The sequence below is a fragment of the Platalea leucorodia genome (assembly GCF_965183815.1).
Source record: "Platalea leucorodia genome assembly, chromosome: 2".
NCBI classification, from domain to species: domain Eukaryota; kingdom Metazoa; phylum Chordata; class Aves; order Pelecaniformes; family Threskiornithidae; genus Platalea; species Platalea leucorodia.
Window position 1 is genome coordinate 56,998,751 of NC_138824.1, and position 16,163 is coordinate 57,014,913.

Sequence of the window (16,163 nt, forward strand, 5' to 3'; positions counted from 1 at the left end):
TGGAAAGTAGGGACTGAGTAGTGGGTGTCTCTGAGTACCCCATTATGTTGTTATCTAGCTTCTTTAAGAGTACTAAGTGCTAATGTGCTATTAAAAAAAAAAAAATCTTCAAAATTTAATTTAGTGAATCGCATTTCCACAAGAAACCAGGCTTAAGAAGGAAACTCGGACAATCTGTCTGTTCCACCCCCCTGCTAAGTCATGCAGCCGTTTTTGAAGCATTGGGCTGTTTCAGTCAAATGTGATAAGGGAAAGGACTTGTAGGCTTTAAATCTGCAGAAAACGAGTTCCATTAATTTTAGTAATCATAGAACATTTTTCCTTTTCTGTATTCCGGTAGTGGATCTTTCACTTTACAACTGAACAAAAAAAAAAACCTTTTCAATTTAAACATTCATGAAGGCAGCTGTTCTCATTAATAGCACGCTCAGATATTTTTTTGTCTTTTTGAGAAATTAATCACTGAGAGATGATATTGCTCACCTCTTGAAGTTCACTTCAAAAATGAGATACCTATTTTGTTCTTTTTTTAGGCCTCCTTGACTCAAATGAAAACATGGTATAAAGAGGACTGATGTGGTTTCAGGCAGTCCTCTTCATCAGCCCTATAGACTTTATACCTCTGAAGTGACCTAGTCCTAGGCCCTCTTTGCTAAGGCTGGCAAGCCGCCTTCTTCCTTATAAGAAAAAGGGTGGAAGACAACAGCATTTTGGAGAACCGATGACCTTTGTTCAAAGAGATTGCTTAAAAACACCCCGAAGTGTGAGGAAAAATTGTCTTTCTGTTTATCCTAGGGTAATGTTTTTCCATCTTTTGATTATTTAGAACTGCAGCATAAACCTAAAAGTCAGGCTCAGGAAGATTTCACAGTGATGGGGCCCCCTTTGGGCATTTCCCCATCTTTTTCTGTACATCAGTACAGTGGAAGTAAGCTCCGTCAGTGTTGGGAAAAGTAGATTTACAAATGAATTAAATAAAACCCACTTCCCTAAAAATAGTTAAAGGTACAGAATACAAATCTACATAGATTGTGGCTTGTACAAAGGTTTTTGATTTAAGAGGGCAAGTATCGGCAGAAGGAGAACCCAAAGAACACTTAAGATTATTTTTTCCCCTCAAGGTGTATGAATCTTCAGCTTAGAAGAGGGTACAGAGAGGGGCAGGCCAGACAGGCCCTGCTGTGAGTCTCTGAGATTCAACAAGGCCAAGTGCCGGGTCCTGCACCTGGGTCACAACAACCCCATGCAACGCTACAGGCTGGGGGAGGAGTGGCTGGAGAGCTGCCTGGCAGAAAAGGACCTGGGGGTGTTGGTCGACAGCCGCCTGAACATGAGCCAGCAGTGTGCCCAGGTGGCCAAGAGGGCCAATGGCATCCTGGCTTGTATCAGGAATAGTGTGGCCAGCAGGACCAGGGAGGTGATGGTGCCCCTGTACTCGGCACTGGTGAGGCCGCAGCTCGAGTCCTGTGTTCAGTTTTGGGCCCCTCACTACAAGAAGGACATGGAGGTGCTGGAGCGTGTCCAGAGAAGGGCAACGAAGTTGGTGAAGGGTCTGGAGCACAAGTCCTATGAGGAGCGGCTGAGGGAGCTGGGGTTGTTTAGCCTGGAGAAGAGGAGGCTGAGGGGAGACCTTATTGCTCTCTACAACTACCTGAAATGAGGCTGTAGCCAGGTGGGGGTCGGTCTCTTCTCCCTAGTAACAAGGGATAGGACAAGAGGAAACGGCCTCAAGCTGCGCCAGGGGAAGTTTAGGTTGGATATTAGGAAAAACTTCTTCACCAAGAAGGTAGTCAGGCACTGGAACAGGCTGCCCAGGGAAGTGGTTGAGTCTCCATCCCTGGAGGTATTTAAAAGAAGGGTAGATGTGGTGCTTGAGGACATGGTTTAGTGGTGGACTTGGCAGTGCTACGTTAACAGTTGGACTCGATGATCTTAAGGGTCTTTTCCAACCTTAATGATTCTGTGGTTCTATGATTTTTGCTTCTTACTAGTGGACAGAATTGATCTGTTTGGGTTTTTTTTTGTGGGGTTTTTTTTGTTTGTTTGTGTTTTTTTTAATTGATGACTCTTGATTTGGATCTTTCTAACATTATCTTCTATTAAATCCTCATCTATTTCTGGTTCCTGTAGGATGAGAGAATGTGGCAACTCTTGCAAATTAGGGGGGGCAGGGGGGAGTTTTGTAATGAGGTCCTGCACAAATGCACAGAGCCAACTTGGTCTTGTGCTGGAGCAAATGCATCCCTATGATGGGATACAAGGAAACACAGAGAGGACACACCTGGGATCTGGGAGAGCTTATTTCCTGGGCTGGAGCCTGTTGGGCTTGGCCTAGCCTGGTTCTGAGTGCACAACTATGCTAGAATGGAACCGTGCTCCTCCAAATCTCTGTTGTTTCAGCATATCCCCTGCCTTCCTCCTGCCCTTGACAGCGGTGAGATGGTTGTAGTTACACTCCGCCTTCCAGCAGAGCCTCCGTAAACAGTACTGTAGTCCATTAATGTTAGTCTGCCTGAAGGTGTCTTCACTTATCCTTCAGTTTTAACTGCTATAAAATGATGGCTGATTTCTCTGCTGTAGAGAACAGTAGAGCAATTAAAATCGTAGTCTCGTGTTTAAAAGGGCAAACTGATTCTCATTCTTCCCTCAAGAAAATTTCAAGCTGGAGGCACCTATTTTCCTGTTTAAAGACAGGAAATTTCGAAGTACTTGTAATTCACAACTTTGGAGGCGATTATTGTTAAATGTTCAAGAGGCACTTCAGTATGTATAGCTGAGTTCTGACTCCCATCAAATGGTTTTAATTACTTTATAATCACATGGGATCCAGGGCTTGTCTGCCGAGACAGATGTGTAATGACTCCCCTTCTGGCTTACCTCCTAAGTACAGGAGTCTATCTAAAGTATACAGCACGAGTTTTGTCAAAGAAGAAAACCCACCTTGCTGATTCAAAATTGGTCAGGACATTCTTTTTCTTTTTTCCTTTTTTTTTTTCTTTTTCCCCTCCCCACCCTGCTGCTGTAGAAGAAACAGTCCCTGTTTCAGTAAGGGTGTAACTGGTTCAGTTATTCCTCTGACAGAGTTGGCATGGACGTAGGTTGTCTGGAGTTACTCATGTTTGATAGGAAATTAATTCTGCATATGGAGTAACGGCCAATCTTAGTCACTCTGTTTTAAAGATGCAGGCAAGATAGGAAAGCCAGCTAAGGTGTTTAGAGATATGATGCGATTACTATTTGAGAGATTGTGAAGACTCTTATATTGAAAGTAGGAGAGTTAGATTTGACTAAAGTATTTAACTCGAAAGTGGTATTTGAAACTGGTTGTTCCTTTCATGTTGTGGGACAGGATGAAAGAAAGAAAGGATGGTCTCCGAAATAGCAGGCCAGTAAGAAGCAGCAGTGATTCTTTGTGTTGGTTTGTGAGGTACTAGTGCTTTTAGAAATAGTGATTGAGAAGAATTGATTAATTATCTCACTCGAGATACCATGAATTACGAATCCGTCTCCTGGTTTCATAGCCAACTTCTTGTGGTCAGGAAGCTGTCATCCTGCTTCCACCTGCTTCCAGCCCTCGCCCCTCAGGTGGGGAGAGCAATTGGCTCTCTGAAGGAGGAATATTCCTACACTGGAGAGTACCATCAAGATTGAAGTCTTCTTCCAACTGAAAGAAAGTGCAAAATGTACTTGCCGTCAGGTGTGCTGGGCGCATTCCCTCTGCAGTGTGCAGCACTAAAAACATACTTTCCCATGTGCTTAATACTTGAAACCTTTAAATAAGGGAGTCAGTGTAAAACAAGGGAAATCTAGTGCTTGTCGTTGCAAATACTTGACCCCTGAGCAGCTCGGTTTCCAGCAGTGGTGTGTGCTGTAGATAATGTGGTGCTCAGTGAAGTTGAGCAATCTGATCTGCATGTGGCAGGACATTGTGGTGGGACCTCCCGTTATTGCATGAAGCAGATTAAGTACGCTGGTGCTTAAAAGCATTGGAGCGGTAAAGCAGCATAATGAAATCCCTGCATTTTCATTATTTGTATCAGTTTCGACAGCATATATTGGGCACACGCATTAGTGTACACTCCTGTTTGGGTTTTTTAATGACTGGACAAATTATTAAAAGTATCAGCAGAAGCCAAAATGCTTTGTTCAGGCAGCAAATGAGTGTACAGTGATGTGAAAACGAATAGAAATTTTGCCTTTTTTTTTTTTTTTTGTAATAGCATATGAAATTGTTGGGCCACTGGAAATACTTTTTCGATTTTTTTTTTTTTTTTTCCAATAACAAAACCAAGATTGCAGTGGTATCAGATGTCTGGGTAATACAAATTCATTAGCACTTCCTGCTGTCTTGCTGAGAAACAGAGAAAAACAAATGTAACACCTGCTGAGAAATAGCATCTGCTTGGATATAATCTGATGCAAGTACTTTGTCTAACTTGAGAAACCTGGGAGGCTTGGATCTGCAAATGAGACTTTGAGGATTGTAACAGTGAAAGAAGAGCAGTCTCATTAAAGACTTCAACAGTTGCTTCCCTTGATAAATCTTGATATCAAAGAATATTTAAATTTCGTGTCTTAAGCATTCAGTTACCACTTACAATAATAATATAGGTTTACTTCAAAAAAAACCAAAACAACCCAAAAAAACTCTGTAGGCCTGAAATTTCATAAAAATTCATGAATACGTTACAGCACCTCTCTTGCTTTCATTCCTGAGAAATGCAACTCTTGAAATAAAAGCAAGAGCCTGCCTTTAGAAAAAAAAAACCTAAAACTATAACTGTGTGCATATTATGCAGAGGTGTAAAAAGCAAGTATTTGTCTTTCACTAACAGTATGAACTTACTGGTAACCTGAAATCCATCTTTATTGTCATTAAAGAGGGAGAGGCTTTCTATCGTCTTGATTGAGTGCAGACTGTGGGAGAGGAAGGAATATGAATTTGAAGACTTTGTATAACGCACCCATCAGTTGAACAGCGATATAGGGACTAACATGGTGCAGTGGGCTCTTCTAATACTAGTTGCTGAAACTTGCTTCTTGACTTCTGTTTCGTCCCAGTCCTAGATGCTCATTATGTTCATCCATGTGACTGTTGTAACATCTAGAGAGTGTTCTGACCCACCGCTAGTAACCTCCCTTCTCCTTCCTTTCCAAAAAGTGTGGTGAACTTAAAGAAAGAAAATTACCTCATTTATATGTGAAAATGAATCTCCTCTGCTCCAAGGTTTTATTTGAAAAAAAAAAAACCATGGCAAGCTGAAACAAAGTTTTGCTGTTTATATATGGTAATAGCAAAGCTTCAGTTTTGGTGAGTGGTTGAGTTCTTTAAATTGACGTTTGTAAAGATTTGTGTAATCTTTTTTCATTCACTTTTCTTATAAAAGCTATTAAAGACTATGAGACTGCTCAAGCCAATAGTGAAAATGACCAGCAGATTCGGGAGGGGCTAGAACGTGCCCAGAGGATGCTGAAGCAATCACAGAAGAGGGATTACTATAAAATCTTGGGAGTAAAAAGGTGAGATATTAATATCTGAGATGATGATGTAAAAGTTGGTTATTAAACCAGTACATCTGGGGCTGATCACTTGAATTTGTTCTGTTGAGTGTTGGTTCTTGTTCCTGTATCTTGCTACCTTCACTTTTCTACTGTACTGGTTTAGCAATGTTCAGCTTTTAAGTAGCATTTTGTTTACAAATCCTTTAGGAAGAATGAAAAAACAACATTGGGAAGGAAGGAAATAAATCCCTTGGCAAGAAATTCTTAGTATAGATGATCAAGAGTCAGGTGAATGAATTGGGGAAGAAATGAAGGCTAGAAAGAATTACTGAAAGCAACAAAAATAAAATTGTGGCAGATAGTATGATAGATTGGAAGAGTTTGAAAGGACTGATTGAAAGGTATCTAAAATACTTCTGCCATTAACCTTAAGAAACTAATGACTTCTCTTTCTAATGAGGACCAAACAAATGTCCAGTTCTGAACAAGTATTGGTCATCCTGTCAGTCGTGAACTAATTTGATCTCTACTCTTTGTGCTTTTTGTTACTCACCTGATTGTAAATTCTTCAGACTGGGAACTGTATTCTGCATAGTAGCTGGCAGTAGCATCTTTCCAAAGACAGTAAATGGGTGGTGAAGGAAAGAGTGAGTAATCTTTGTTTAAAGTTGCAACCTGCTTCCTCTGTTTTTTGTGTAAAGAATCTTCAGTGCCACCTGCAAAAGGTTAACTAACTCATAATTTTCCTGGTGCCCGTAATTACTGTCTCAGTGTTAAAATAAACCTGTAGATTCACTAGTGTGGCATATGAACAATTAGAAAATTTTAAGTTATCTATAATTTTATCCATCCAGAAATGCTCGGAAGCAAGAAATCATAAAAGCTTACAGAAAGCTGGCATCCCAGTGGCACCCTGATAACTTCCAGAGTGAGGAAGAAAAGAAGAAAGCAGAGAAAAAATTCATTGATATAGCAGCTGCCAAGGAAGTCCTCACTGACCCAGGTAATGATTGTTCTTATGCAGTGACTTTTGGGGGTTTTTTTAATTACATTTTTACAGTAATGTAAAAATGCAGCAAGTGTAAATCATAACAAGCATTACAGCTTCCCTTTTTCTCTTTCCCCCCCTTATCCATCTTGAGAAAGCAGTGCACTAATACTGGCATCCAGTCTGTCGCATGAAGTCAGATGTCAACCTGGAATTATTTATTGTGTTTCAGTGACTTTTGTTTAAAGTCAAAATTATTATTTCAAAGGTCTCTTTTTAGGATACCATCTTGCAGAGATTTCCGGGATTGCTTACCCCTGGAGATGCTTACTTTAAGGATGTGGGTGTCTCCTTCTACCTAAAGTTCTATTGCAAACTATATTTAGATTAACGGCACCTGAAGTACTCCAGAGAAGCCCTCAAAATTGGCTTTTGTTGTGTGTATCAAAGCCTAGACGCACTGTGCAAACAGATGCTCTGCAAACAGAGCATTTCCCTGAGAGCAGGGGACTGAGCTCTCGGTTCCTGTCGGCCTGAGGGAGAGGATGGCCTCACTGCTGGTCTGTGGCCAGGCTCCTGGGGCCGGCCCAGTCCCTGGGAGCGAGAAGCCCTGTCAGGTCTGGCTGGCTGCTGGTCAGCTCTGGAGGAGGGGAGAAAAGTGAAGAATGTGGTCACTCTCCTGGGAGACCCTGTAGTGTGGTGACTAGGACATCTGATGTCTGTCTCGCCAAGAGATGAACAGAAGGGGTTGGACCATTTAGTCTCAAGAACGTAATAAAAACCAGGGTGGTGTGGTTATCTCACCTCCTTTAAAACAAACAAACCCAAACAACAACAAGAAAAAAAACCCAAAACCCAACAACAACAACAAAAAAACAATAAAAAAACCCCTTCAACCAGAGCCATCTGTTAAGTTCTTGTCTTTAAACTGTTCCTGTGTGGTCAATGGAAAGAGAGAAGCACATAAAAGATGTAGATATCGGAGACTCCTGTTTTTATCTTCAGCTGTTCAGGGCCATCGAAGTGATAATTAGGCAGATGGGCTCAGACTTTGTTGGGGGAAGGAGGGATCTGAGTGATGAACTGCATTACAAGCACTTCTGGTCAGAAAACCTTTTTCTATGTTAATGTGATTTTTTGTTCATAATTACGAACACAAATTAGGGGATTTCTATACTGGAAGCATTTGAGATGCCGTTTACCCTGTCAACATCTCCAGGACATGTTCATCTACTTTCTCCTTGACACTGTTTCTTATGTCATGTTTACCATTCCTGTCAAACCGACTGGGCAAGAAAAGTAACACCAGTCGTAGTTGTCTTTTGTAATGCCATCTGTATTGCTTTCTGTCTCTTCTTCCTGCGATGACATTCTCTCCTTTCAATCCAGGTGTTTTTCCCAGGTCATTTTCTGGCTCTAGTGACCATGTTGGTTATGTAAAGAAAAATTATAAAGCCTCTGAATCTCTGAGCTTTGATTCGCAAGCGTATTATCATAGGGCTCTGGTGTACGGGGCCATCTTCCACATTCCTCCCCAGCTGGTCTCACGATTCTCCCCTAACTCCTTTGCTTCCCTTCTCTGCCTTGATAAAATGGGTGTCCTGAAAAAGTGCCAGGTGTTCAAAAACCCTGTGGTGTTTGCAGGCTGCTTGGAAGTTACATGCAGGTGTAAACAGCAGAGTGGTGTAGCCTGTGACTTGTCTGTGGGTCTTGGGGAAGGCTTTCAGCCTTGTCCCCGCTGGACAAAACTGCTTCAGGAACCTGCTTTCTGCTTCCAAACCGCTGTCCCCCTCTGCCTGAATGGTATGTGGAGAAGCTTGAAAACATTTGGGGCTCTGCCTGCTGACTTCTGTGCTGTTGCTGAAAGATCAATATTGGAATTTATTGATTGCGAAGAATTGGCAGGATATGGCACGGTCTGTGCTCGGACTATCCCGAGTGAGCGCAGCTGTGAGAGAATGGGTCCAATAAACTCATCAAGGACGAAACGTCCCAATTATTGGTGGGACACAGTTGGTCAAGGTGCAACTGTCCTGTCCCTGTTGCAATTCATACCTGTCCTATTGGACAGCCAGGTACTGTCTTGCCTTGTTCTAAACCGAATGACTTGCTTGAAGTTTTTTGTACGGTGTTTTCACGGAGTTACTCTTCTGTGCCAGTCTCCTGTACAGCTTTGAAAAACTCAGAGTGATTCGGTCCTACAGATGCTGCCAGTACAAGTGCTGATTGCAGCTCTCTGGCCTGGGGGGGTTCTGAGTTGGTTATTGGTTGTGAAAGATGCTTGGTGTTACTGCCCTGACTGCTGTGCCATGATTCCACCTTGGTTTTGTTTCCTTCAGAAATGAGGCGGAAGTTTGATGCGGGAGAGGACCCACTGGATGCGGAGAGTCAGCAGGGTGGGGGCAACCCTTTCCACAGGAACTGGAACACGTGGCAAGGATTCAACCCCTTTGGTTCTGGAGGAGGACCATTTACATTCAAATTTCACTTCAGTTAGAGCCAAGACTGTTTCTGGTGGCTGCTGCTCTTTTTTACTTAATTCGTTGAAAAATAAAAAGTCTCTCAGTTCAAGACCCAAAATCTTAATTTCTAATGTTGTCCTTAACCCAGAGTCTTACTGCACTAGAAGAAAGCTCCTTCTTTCCTTTTAGTATTCGGAGAGTTTGCTTTGTGGTGAACTTGACAAGCTCGTGCTGGTTGGGGGGTTTGTTACTGCCTATGTATTTGCTGTGGATATGCAGGACATGTTTATTCCTCCGGATGGAAAAAACAGTAAGAGGCTCCTTAGGACAACACTTAAACATAAATTTAGGACTCAAGTATATGCTTAAAGGTAAAGATGCATGTAAATATTTTTCTGAATCAGGGCCTAATAAACGTGGAAAGGGTAGTTACAATAGTCTCTGCGTTAACAAATTGTTAGTCGTCGTGCTCAGCAGAGTGATCCATCTCTCAGTATTCTTAAAAGGAAACCCTAGTGACCACCTGCTGTATTACTGCCGGCAGTGCCATAGGTAGGGTGAAGAGGCTGCGTGCCGAACGAGTCTGAACAGTCGCGCTGAAAGAAGATGGCTTGTAAGTAATTGTATATGAAACTGTCTCTCGCTTTATTCTTTAACCTGAAATGAATTGGGATGATTTCCTTGGCAGTAATTGTCAAATGAAAGTTTAAAAAAAAAAAAAAATATACGTGATGTTTGTCGAAAGACTTTGAGTGTGATTTGGGATGTTTAGGTATCATTTTTGAGTAGTTTGCACTTTAACAAAATACCTGCTTGAGATTTGAGCAAAAAATTGGATGTGACATTTCCCTGACTATGCAGCAATTTGTAACTTCTCTGTACATAAACTCAGAACCGATAGGGGTGGTGAGGGGAGTGTACTGCGGACTGTAGGAACACGATGTTAACTCTAGCCTTCCCCTGTAGTACAACTTCATTTCTGCCGGGTGATGCAACAGTGAGGTAATACCACGTGAAATTGTTTGAAGTAACTTTGTATTTTGTGTTACAGCCACAGCACTGCAAAAACAACTGCGGGTGTGCAAAAAGAGGGACTACCTTTCCATTAGCCAAAATATCTGGTTTATTTTTTCGATATGCACATAGCTAAAATTGGGTTAGTGTATTGATCGAACCGTGTGAATGCAATGTGAGGTATTACCGGGACTGTAGCTGCTGTGAGTGCGTAGTCTTCTCATTCTGTAACCAAATATATCGTAATTACTGATGAGTTTCAGCAGCAGCCATTTTCTTAGAGTGCAAGAATTACAGTTCATCAGTGTTTTCTTGATTGGATTTTAACTGGAAAACAATAATCAGCTGAAAGGAGTCTTCTCTCACTTCAACTCATGGCATTTGAAAGCATAAGCAGCCTCACTAAAACAAATGAAATTAGCAAATAAGGCCTTCAAGCTGAAAGTGGGGTTTTTATTACTGTAATCGGAGTTGCTATTGAAGCATAACACTTGTCTCCTGCCTCAAGTACTTCACAAACCTAATTGTGAGGCCATGTGGCTTCCTAAAATGTTTTTCAACAGCAATTTAAAGGTCAGCATTTGTGCAGCAGAAATTTGTCTTCCAGCTGAAGAGCGTACGTGGTGATTTCTAACCGTTTATAGTACAAAAACACCCCAGCAGCCTGTTAAACTCCAGTGTCGGATATTTTCCAAGTTGAGTGACTTTCCAGAAGTTTGACTTCTGCTTTTGACCTGTCTGAAAGCTTTTTTGTTTCAACTCTGTAGAAGACGCTCAGGACGCTGTTCACGCCGTTCTGGGCTGGCGTGGTTCTCGTAGGACCTCTAGGGCTCAGACATAGGAACTTGCTGCGCACTAAATCCCCTGTTACCCCGTGGTGTCAGCCGACGCGGGCAGCTCTCTGCGCATGTGCTTTTTGCTCACCGTAAGCAAGAGATGGGTAGGTAGCTTTCACGTCCAGCGGCCTCTCTCCTCCGCCCTCTGTCCCTGAGGGGGAGCCAGGCCCAGCCGCGCTGGCTGGCTGCCGGCCGGCCGGCTGCCGTACGGTGTGCCGGGTGCGCGTGTTTGTGTGCGAGCCGTCGCTCTGTATAAACACTTTTATATTGCCTTCTTCGCTACAGAAGGGGCTGGATTTACGTTAATATTGAATGACCAGTGTAAGCAATACGTCATATTTTGTACATACGGGAGTGGTGTTCAGTTCGAGGAAGTCACGGTAGATACCGCAGATGTTTGCGTGCTAGGGGAGTGCTAGAAACGTCTTTTACAGGACTTTTACAGGTGTTTAGCTTTTTTGTTCTCATCCCTCTCCCTTCTCTCTTTTAAAAGCTATAGCTGAGAAAATGGTTTCCTGGGTTTTGATTTTTATTTTTTTTTTAAAGGAAGGAATAAGATGGTCCCTCATAAGTAAATTACTCGTACAAGGCACTGATGTTAGAGCAGTGCATATTTGTTTCTCTAAAGGAATGGGCAATTCTGCCATATGCTGGAAGCAGTCAGGAACAAAAAAGATTATGTTTGTTTTGAAAAATGAATGGGAAAGGGAAAAATGCATATTAAGAAAAAAAAAAAGGCTTGAATGTAGTCAGTAGAAGGAGGAGGAGGATTAATGTGTGAATGCTGTTTGTAGATTCCTTCTGTGGAAGACAGCGTCTTGAAAACACGCAAAAAATGGCAATGGGGAATAAGGCTTTCTGGTATAAAGCAGCTGCCGATTACAAGAAGCGTTACCGCTCCGGTGCTGGTTTTACAGGAGCAGATACTGGCTCCTAGCTCTAGGGTACTTCTGAAAATACAGAAGGACAAAGTTGTGATAAAAAGAAAGCATTTACACGTCACGGATCTCCGGATACGGTGGCGCATCTCCTGATGCGACTTCAGCAGGTGGAGCGCTGGTGCCGCACTGGGTGTTCGTGGTGCGAGCCGTGTACAAGGACGCTGAATTCGCCTTTTTATTTATTAGTGGGTGTCTGTAGTGCAATAACGTTCGATAACTGAACATGGAAATAAATGTCTTGTTAGTTTGTGAACCCGGAGACGTGCATGAAGCATCGTTACAATAATTGGCCTACGTGTAGATGCAAACTTTCTCTGTTTGTTGAATTCTCTCTTTCAGTTTTAATAAACTAGTTTCCAACTTGTTCTAAAATGAAGGGGGGGGGGAGTGTATTTTACTTGATACTTGCTTAATACTGATGTATTAATAAATCAGTATTAAAACGGATTCAAAGTGAATTATAAACTTAAGAGCTCAAACTTGTGACATACGCAGAAAATGTGTCAGCTTAAACTTTTAAAAAAAAAAAAATAAAGCTTGTTATCATTTCAGTTTTCAGACCAATGTTTGGAATAAGAATTATTCTTCTGTTTGGGGCTGTGATTTGTAGGAGCTTTGCTGGAAACTAGCCAGTATAGCATAGCAGGTTAGTTGTATTTAAAAGTGCCTTATTGTAAGGTATTGTTTGCTCTGTCATACACACTTTTATCCATAAAATAATAAAAAAAATAAATGGGAGAATAATTTTTTTTTTTTTCCCTCAGCAAATCTCAAAGTAGCAGGTTTATGTTTTAAGAAGGATAAGTTAAAGCTAGCCGGAGATTTATCAAATGTTTCAAATTATAAAATGTCTTTATATAAAATCATAAATCTAAAAAGCAAGAACTGTTTTTTCTAGAACTGTGGGAATTATTTTATGGTACTTTTCACAATAAAGATATTTATGATGACAAGAAAACCCTGCAGTGTATTTGTCTGCCCTTCTTTCCTCAGCCCGCTCTCCGCGTTCGAAGTTAGAGCTGCGCAGAAACGCAGTAAAAGGCTGCGGAAACGCCGGCCTGGGGGGGCTCGATTAAAAGGTCTGGAGCGGCTAAGGCCACAGCTGTCGGGCTTTAGCAAGTAAGGCACGGAGCGGAGCGGCGTTGGGTCTCAAAACTTCAGTTTTCCTCCGCCGGGGCGGGACACAGCTGGTTGGCAGCCCCCTCTCCTCGCGGGTGGGAGGAGGATGGCGACAGCTCTTGGGTTGAAGGCAGGGGAGGAGGTTTGACAAAGCGCCCCGGGCGGGTGCCTGGCTGGGGGCAGAAGCAAATGGCAGCCGGTCTTTCTGGGTGGCGGCCTGCCCCAGGAAGGCCTCTGGGCGACGCGAGGGGAGAGGAGGAATGGCCTCCGCCCTCTCTCCTGAGGCTGGAACTTGGGGCCACCCAGCAGCTCCGGGGAGAGGAGGAGGGTGGCTGGGGCACGCGGGACGTGTGCTCGAAGTGTGGTTTCTAGGCAATGATGAAAACAACTTCTAAAGCCGGGAAACTGATTGTTTATTATTTCATTTATTTTTAATCCAGCGAATGTTCTAAGGGGGCTGACAAAAGTACCAGAACTTGGAACGCAGGTGAGAAGTTGCGGAGCCTGCAGGAGTTGCGCAGTTGTGCAGCCCTTCCAGGCCGGCGGCCAGCCGAGGAGAGCCGTAGGCAGAGCTCCTCCGCGAAGGCAGAGCCCGCGGGCGGCTGGAGCAGAAACCGCTCCCCACGGCAGGCCCTGCCCTCACGGCGCTCCGGTAGCGCTTGAACTCCGCCGGCAACTTCGCTGAAGAACGCAGCGATTCACAGGCGGTGCCACAAAGCGGCCACCGAGGGCTCAATCTACGCACCCATACAGCCCCGTCAGAAACGAAGCGGAGTCGTACCCGCGGCGTCTGTGCAGATGACAACCCTGCCTGACGTCACCCAGAGCGTGCACGCGCGCGTGAATGACCATGTGAATACGTAAGCGAGCTCCTTACCAGTCATCAAAATGTGTGTGTTATTTTCTTAACCTCTGCCTTAGAAACTGTGAATTTTTAGGAGGTCCAGCTTGGAAGCAATTGATTGTACGCGTTGGCTTGTGTGGGTATGCAGAGGTGAAGGGCATGGATGCGTACACAGCTGGTGAGAGCGAAGGGGTTGGAGTTTAAAATTACAGGGCTTGCAGCTGCCAAATGTGGGAAAGTGAACCCAGACGGCAGAAGGTGAGATGAGATTTTTGGGGATGGCTGGAAGCCAGGGCGTCTTGAATGAGGCCAGGTTTTATGTGCGATTCCTTAGTGTGGTTTCCCAGTCTCTGGAAACCTGTGGCCTGCCTGCCAGATAGGAGCACATCAAGCTTTCTTGACCTCAGAAAAGCCCAACAGTAAGAGATGCAGTTACGGTCTAGGAGAGATTCCTGAAATGGCAACTCTGCAGGGACTGGGGAAGGAGTTGCAGCCGGCGTGCTGAGTTGGTTTTTGGGTGGTTGTGTGGTCATTGCCTTTTTTTTTTTTTCTTTTTTTTTCCTTCATGCTCATAGCTGTAAGCAGAGTAAACATGTAACCAAGGAGAGGAGGGGGGAACAATGTACAGAGAGGGGAGAAGCTACAGGTAGCGTCAAAGCTGAGCAGCTCTTTGTCAGGGCTCGTCATCTTGCCAAGTTCTGCCAGTTTTCACAGCACTGGAGAGCGGTGGATCTCTGGTGTTATCTTCCTCAACGTGAAGCATTTTTCTGCGGGTGAAACATGTTTCCCTCCTGTTGTAACCGCAAGACTCAATGTGCTTTAAAGCCTGCCAGCTGCTTGCTATAGGATAGCTCATGTTAAGGGTGGTAAAGAATTGAAAACATGGTGTTGCTACACGGCACGTCCACGTGAGAGGTAAATCGTAGCAGGATGACCGCGTGCCTCTTAAGCATTTGAATGAGTAGCTAAACTCCAGGCACCACAAACACCCTTAGTAAAAAGTGTTACTGACGTGGAGAAAGAGAAGGCTTACATTTCAGAGAAGATTAATGTTACACGAAAGGAGGTGTGAGTCGACTTGACCAGGTGTCATCAGTCAGTTACAGGCTTGGGAGTGGAACTTAAAAGCAGAGTCGATCCGTCAAGTCAACTGAGAGGAACCATGTTTGAAAGCTGGCTTCTCAGAACTGAACTCGTGGGGGAAAAAAGAGCCTGCTGAAAGTGCCTTTGCTTTTAGGCCCCTTTAAGGGAGAAGTTTTGGTTGCTTCTCTTTTACCTGCACCATTCTGCCCTGAAAGGAAAGGATCTGCAAGCAAAACCGGTCTCTCAAAGACATCCATCAGCTCAGGATGCAGACGGTGCTACCAGCGCGTCTGCCGCAGCCCTTTCGCAAGGTGCAGATCTGGTTCCTGACTGCGGCGGGCAACCTCTGCCTGCTGCTCAGTCCGACGGCGCTAGGCTGGGAGACGCCGGCCTTAGGTACAGTATCCTTGGAGATAAGCACCTCAAAGGGGCAGATAAAAAGACAGACCGAGTACTTTCAGGCTTGCAATTTTAGATAATTCATCTGTATAGAACCATTATCTCTTCCAAAAGAAGAAAAAATCACTGTCTGATAATAAAAGGTCAGCAACCATGTAACTAATCACACAATTTTTATTAATGTCCTTTTCATGCATGTCTTTAGGTTTGTTTGGTTTTTTTTTAAAGTGAGTGCAGCATTGATTTATTCTGTTATTAAGCCATGAATAGAAATAAATGTGTTTAGCAGAAGGCACTTTAAAAACCGTCTACACATCTACATCTTACTGCTGTCAGAGCCCAAAATCTGGTCCAGAGTGACACGCTGATGGCTGCAACTGACGCAAGCTATTTCTGTGACATCCTCTTCAAGACTTCTGGCAATGTATGATGAGAAGCTTCATTCAAGAGAGTGAGGATTCCAAGGTAAAGAACCAAGATCTCCATCAGCAGAGAGAGATTTGGGTTCAGCAATACTGACTGTGGCTGTAACTGTGCGAGTCCTGCCTTCGGCAGAGGAATTCACAAACCACCCTGAGGCTTTCAACACGCGGTTGGCTGAGAAGCGTCAGAAGGAGCTGTTGGGAGGTTTCTCGGACATTCAGAATGAAACGGTAGCGGAGACGAGTGGTGCCTCCAGACTGTCCTCTTACAGGACAGCCTCACTGTCAGCACACCCTCTCGGGCAGTGGGAGATCTGAGGTCCTCAACCCCAAGCGTGATGCATGGATTCAAATCCCCCTGACAAGAGTGCATCTGAATGAGGCTCAGCAGATGATGAGGGGGGAAAAAAGCCATATTCACCAAATCGGTGCGAAAGTGTAAGCAAAGGGGGTAGCTTTGAGTCTCCGGCCCCCTGAAGAAGCCCTTCCATGAGAGGAGCAGGGCACAGACTCCCCACTGCTGAGGAGCCTTTCCATCGGTCTACGTTACATA

At 43.9% G+C, this 16,163-nt stretch overlaps 1 protein-coding gene across 3 annotated transcripts in view; it reads left to right on the top strand.

Moving 5' to 3' along the window:
- The window catches only part of DNAJC3 (DnaJ heat shock protein family (Hsp40) member C3), a 42,316-nt gene extending 27,015 nt beyond the window's left edge, over positions 1–15,301 (top strand). Inside the window, exons 10-13 of one of the 3 annotated variants that reach the window (XR_014227405.1) lie at positions 5,388–5,520; positions 6,357–6,505; positions 13,303–13,722; positions 14,282–15,301. Coding sequence is in view for 2 of the 3 variants with exons in the window: in XM_082303881.1 (XP_082160007.1) it covers positions 5,388–5,520; positions 6,357–6,505; positions 13,303–13,547 (527 nt within the window). In the remaining variant the exon portion in view is untranslated. Of the gene's footprint in view, positions 1–5,387; positions 5,521–6,356; positions 6,506–8,829; positions 12,654–13,302; positions 13,993–14,281 lie in introns of those variants that run through there. The other 2 variants (XM_082303881.1, XM_082303882.1) reach the window with 2 other exon arrangements.
- Positions 15,302–16,163: the final 862 nt, after the last annotated feature.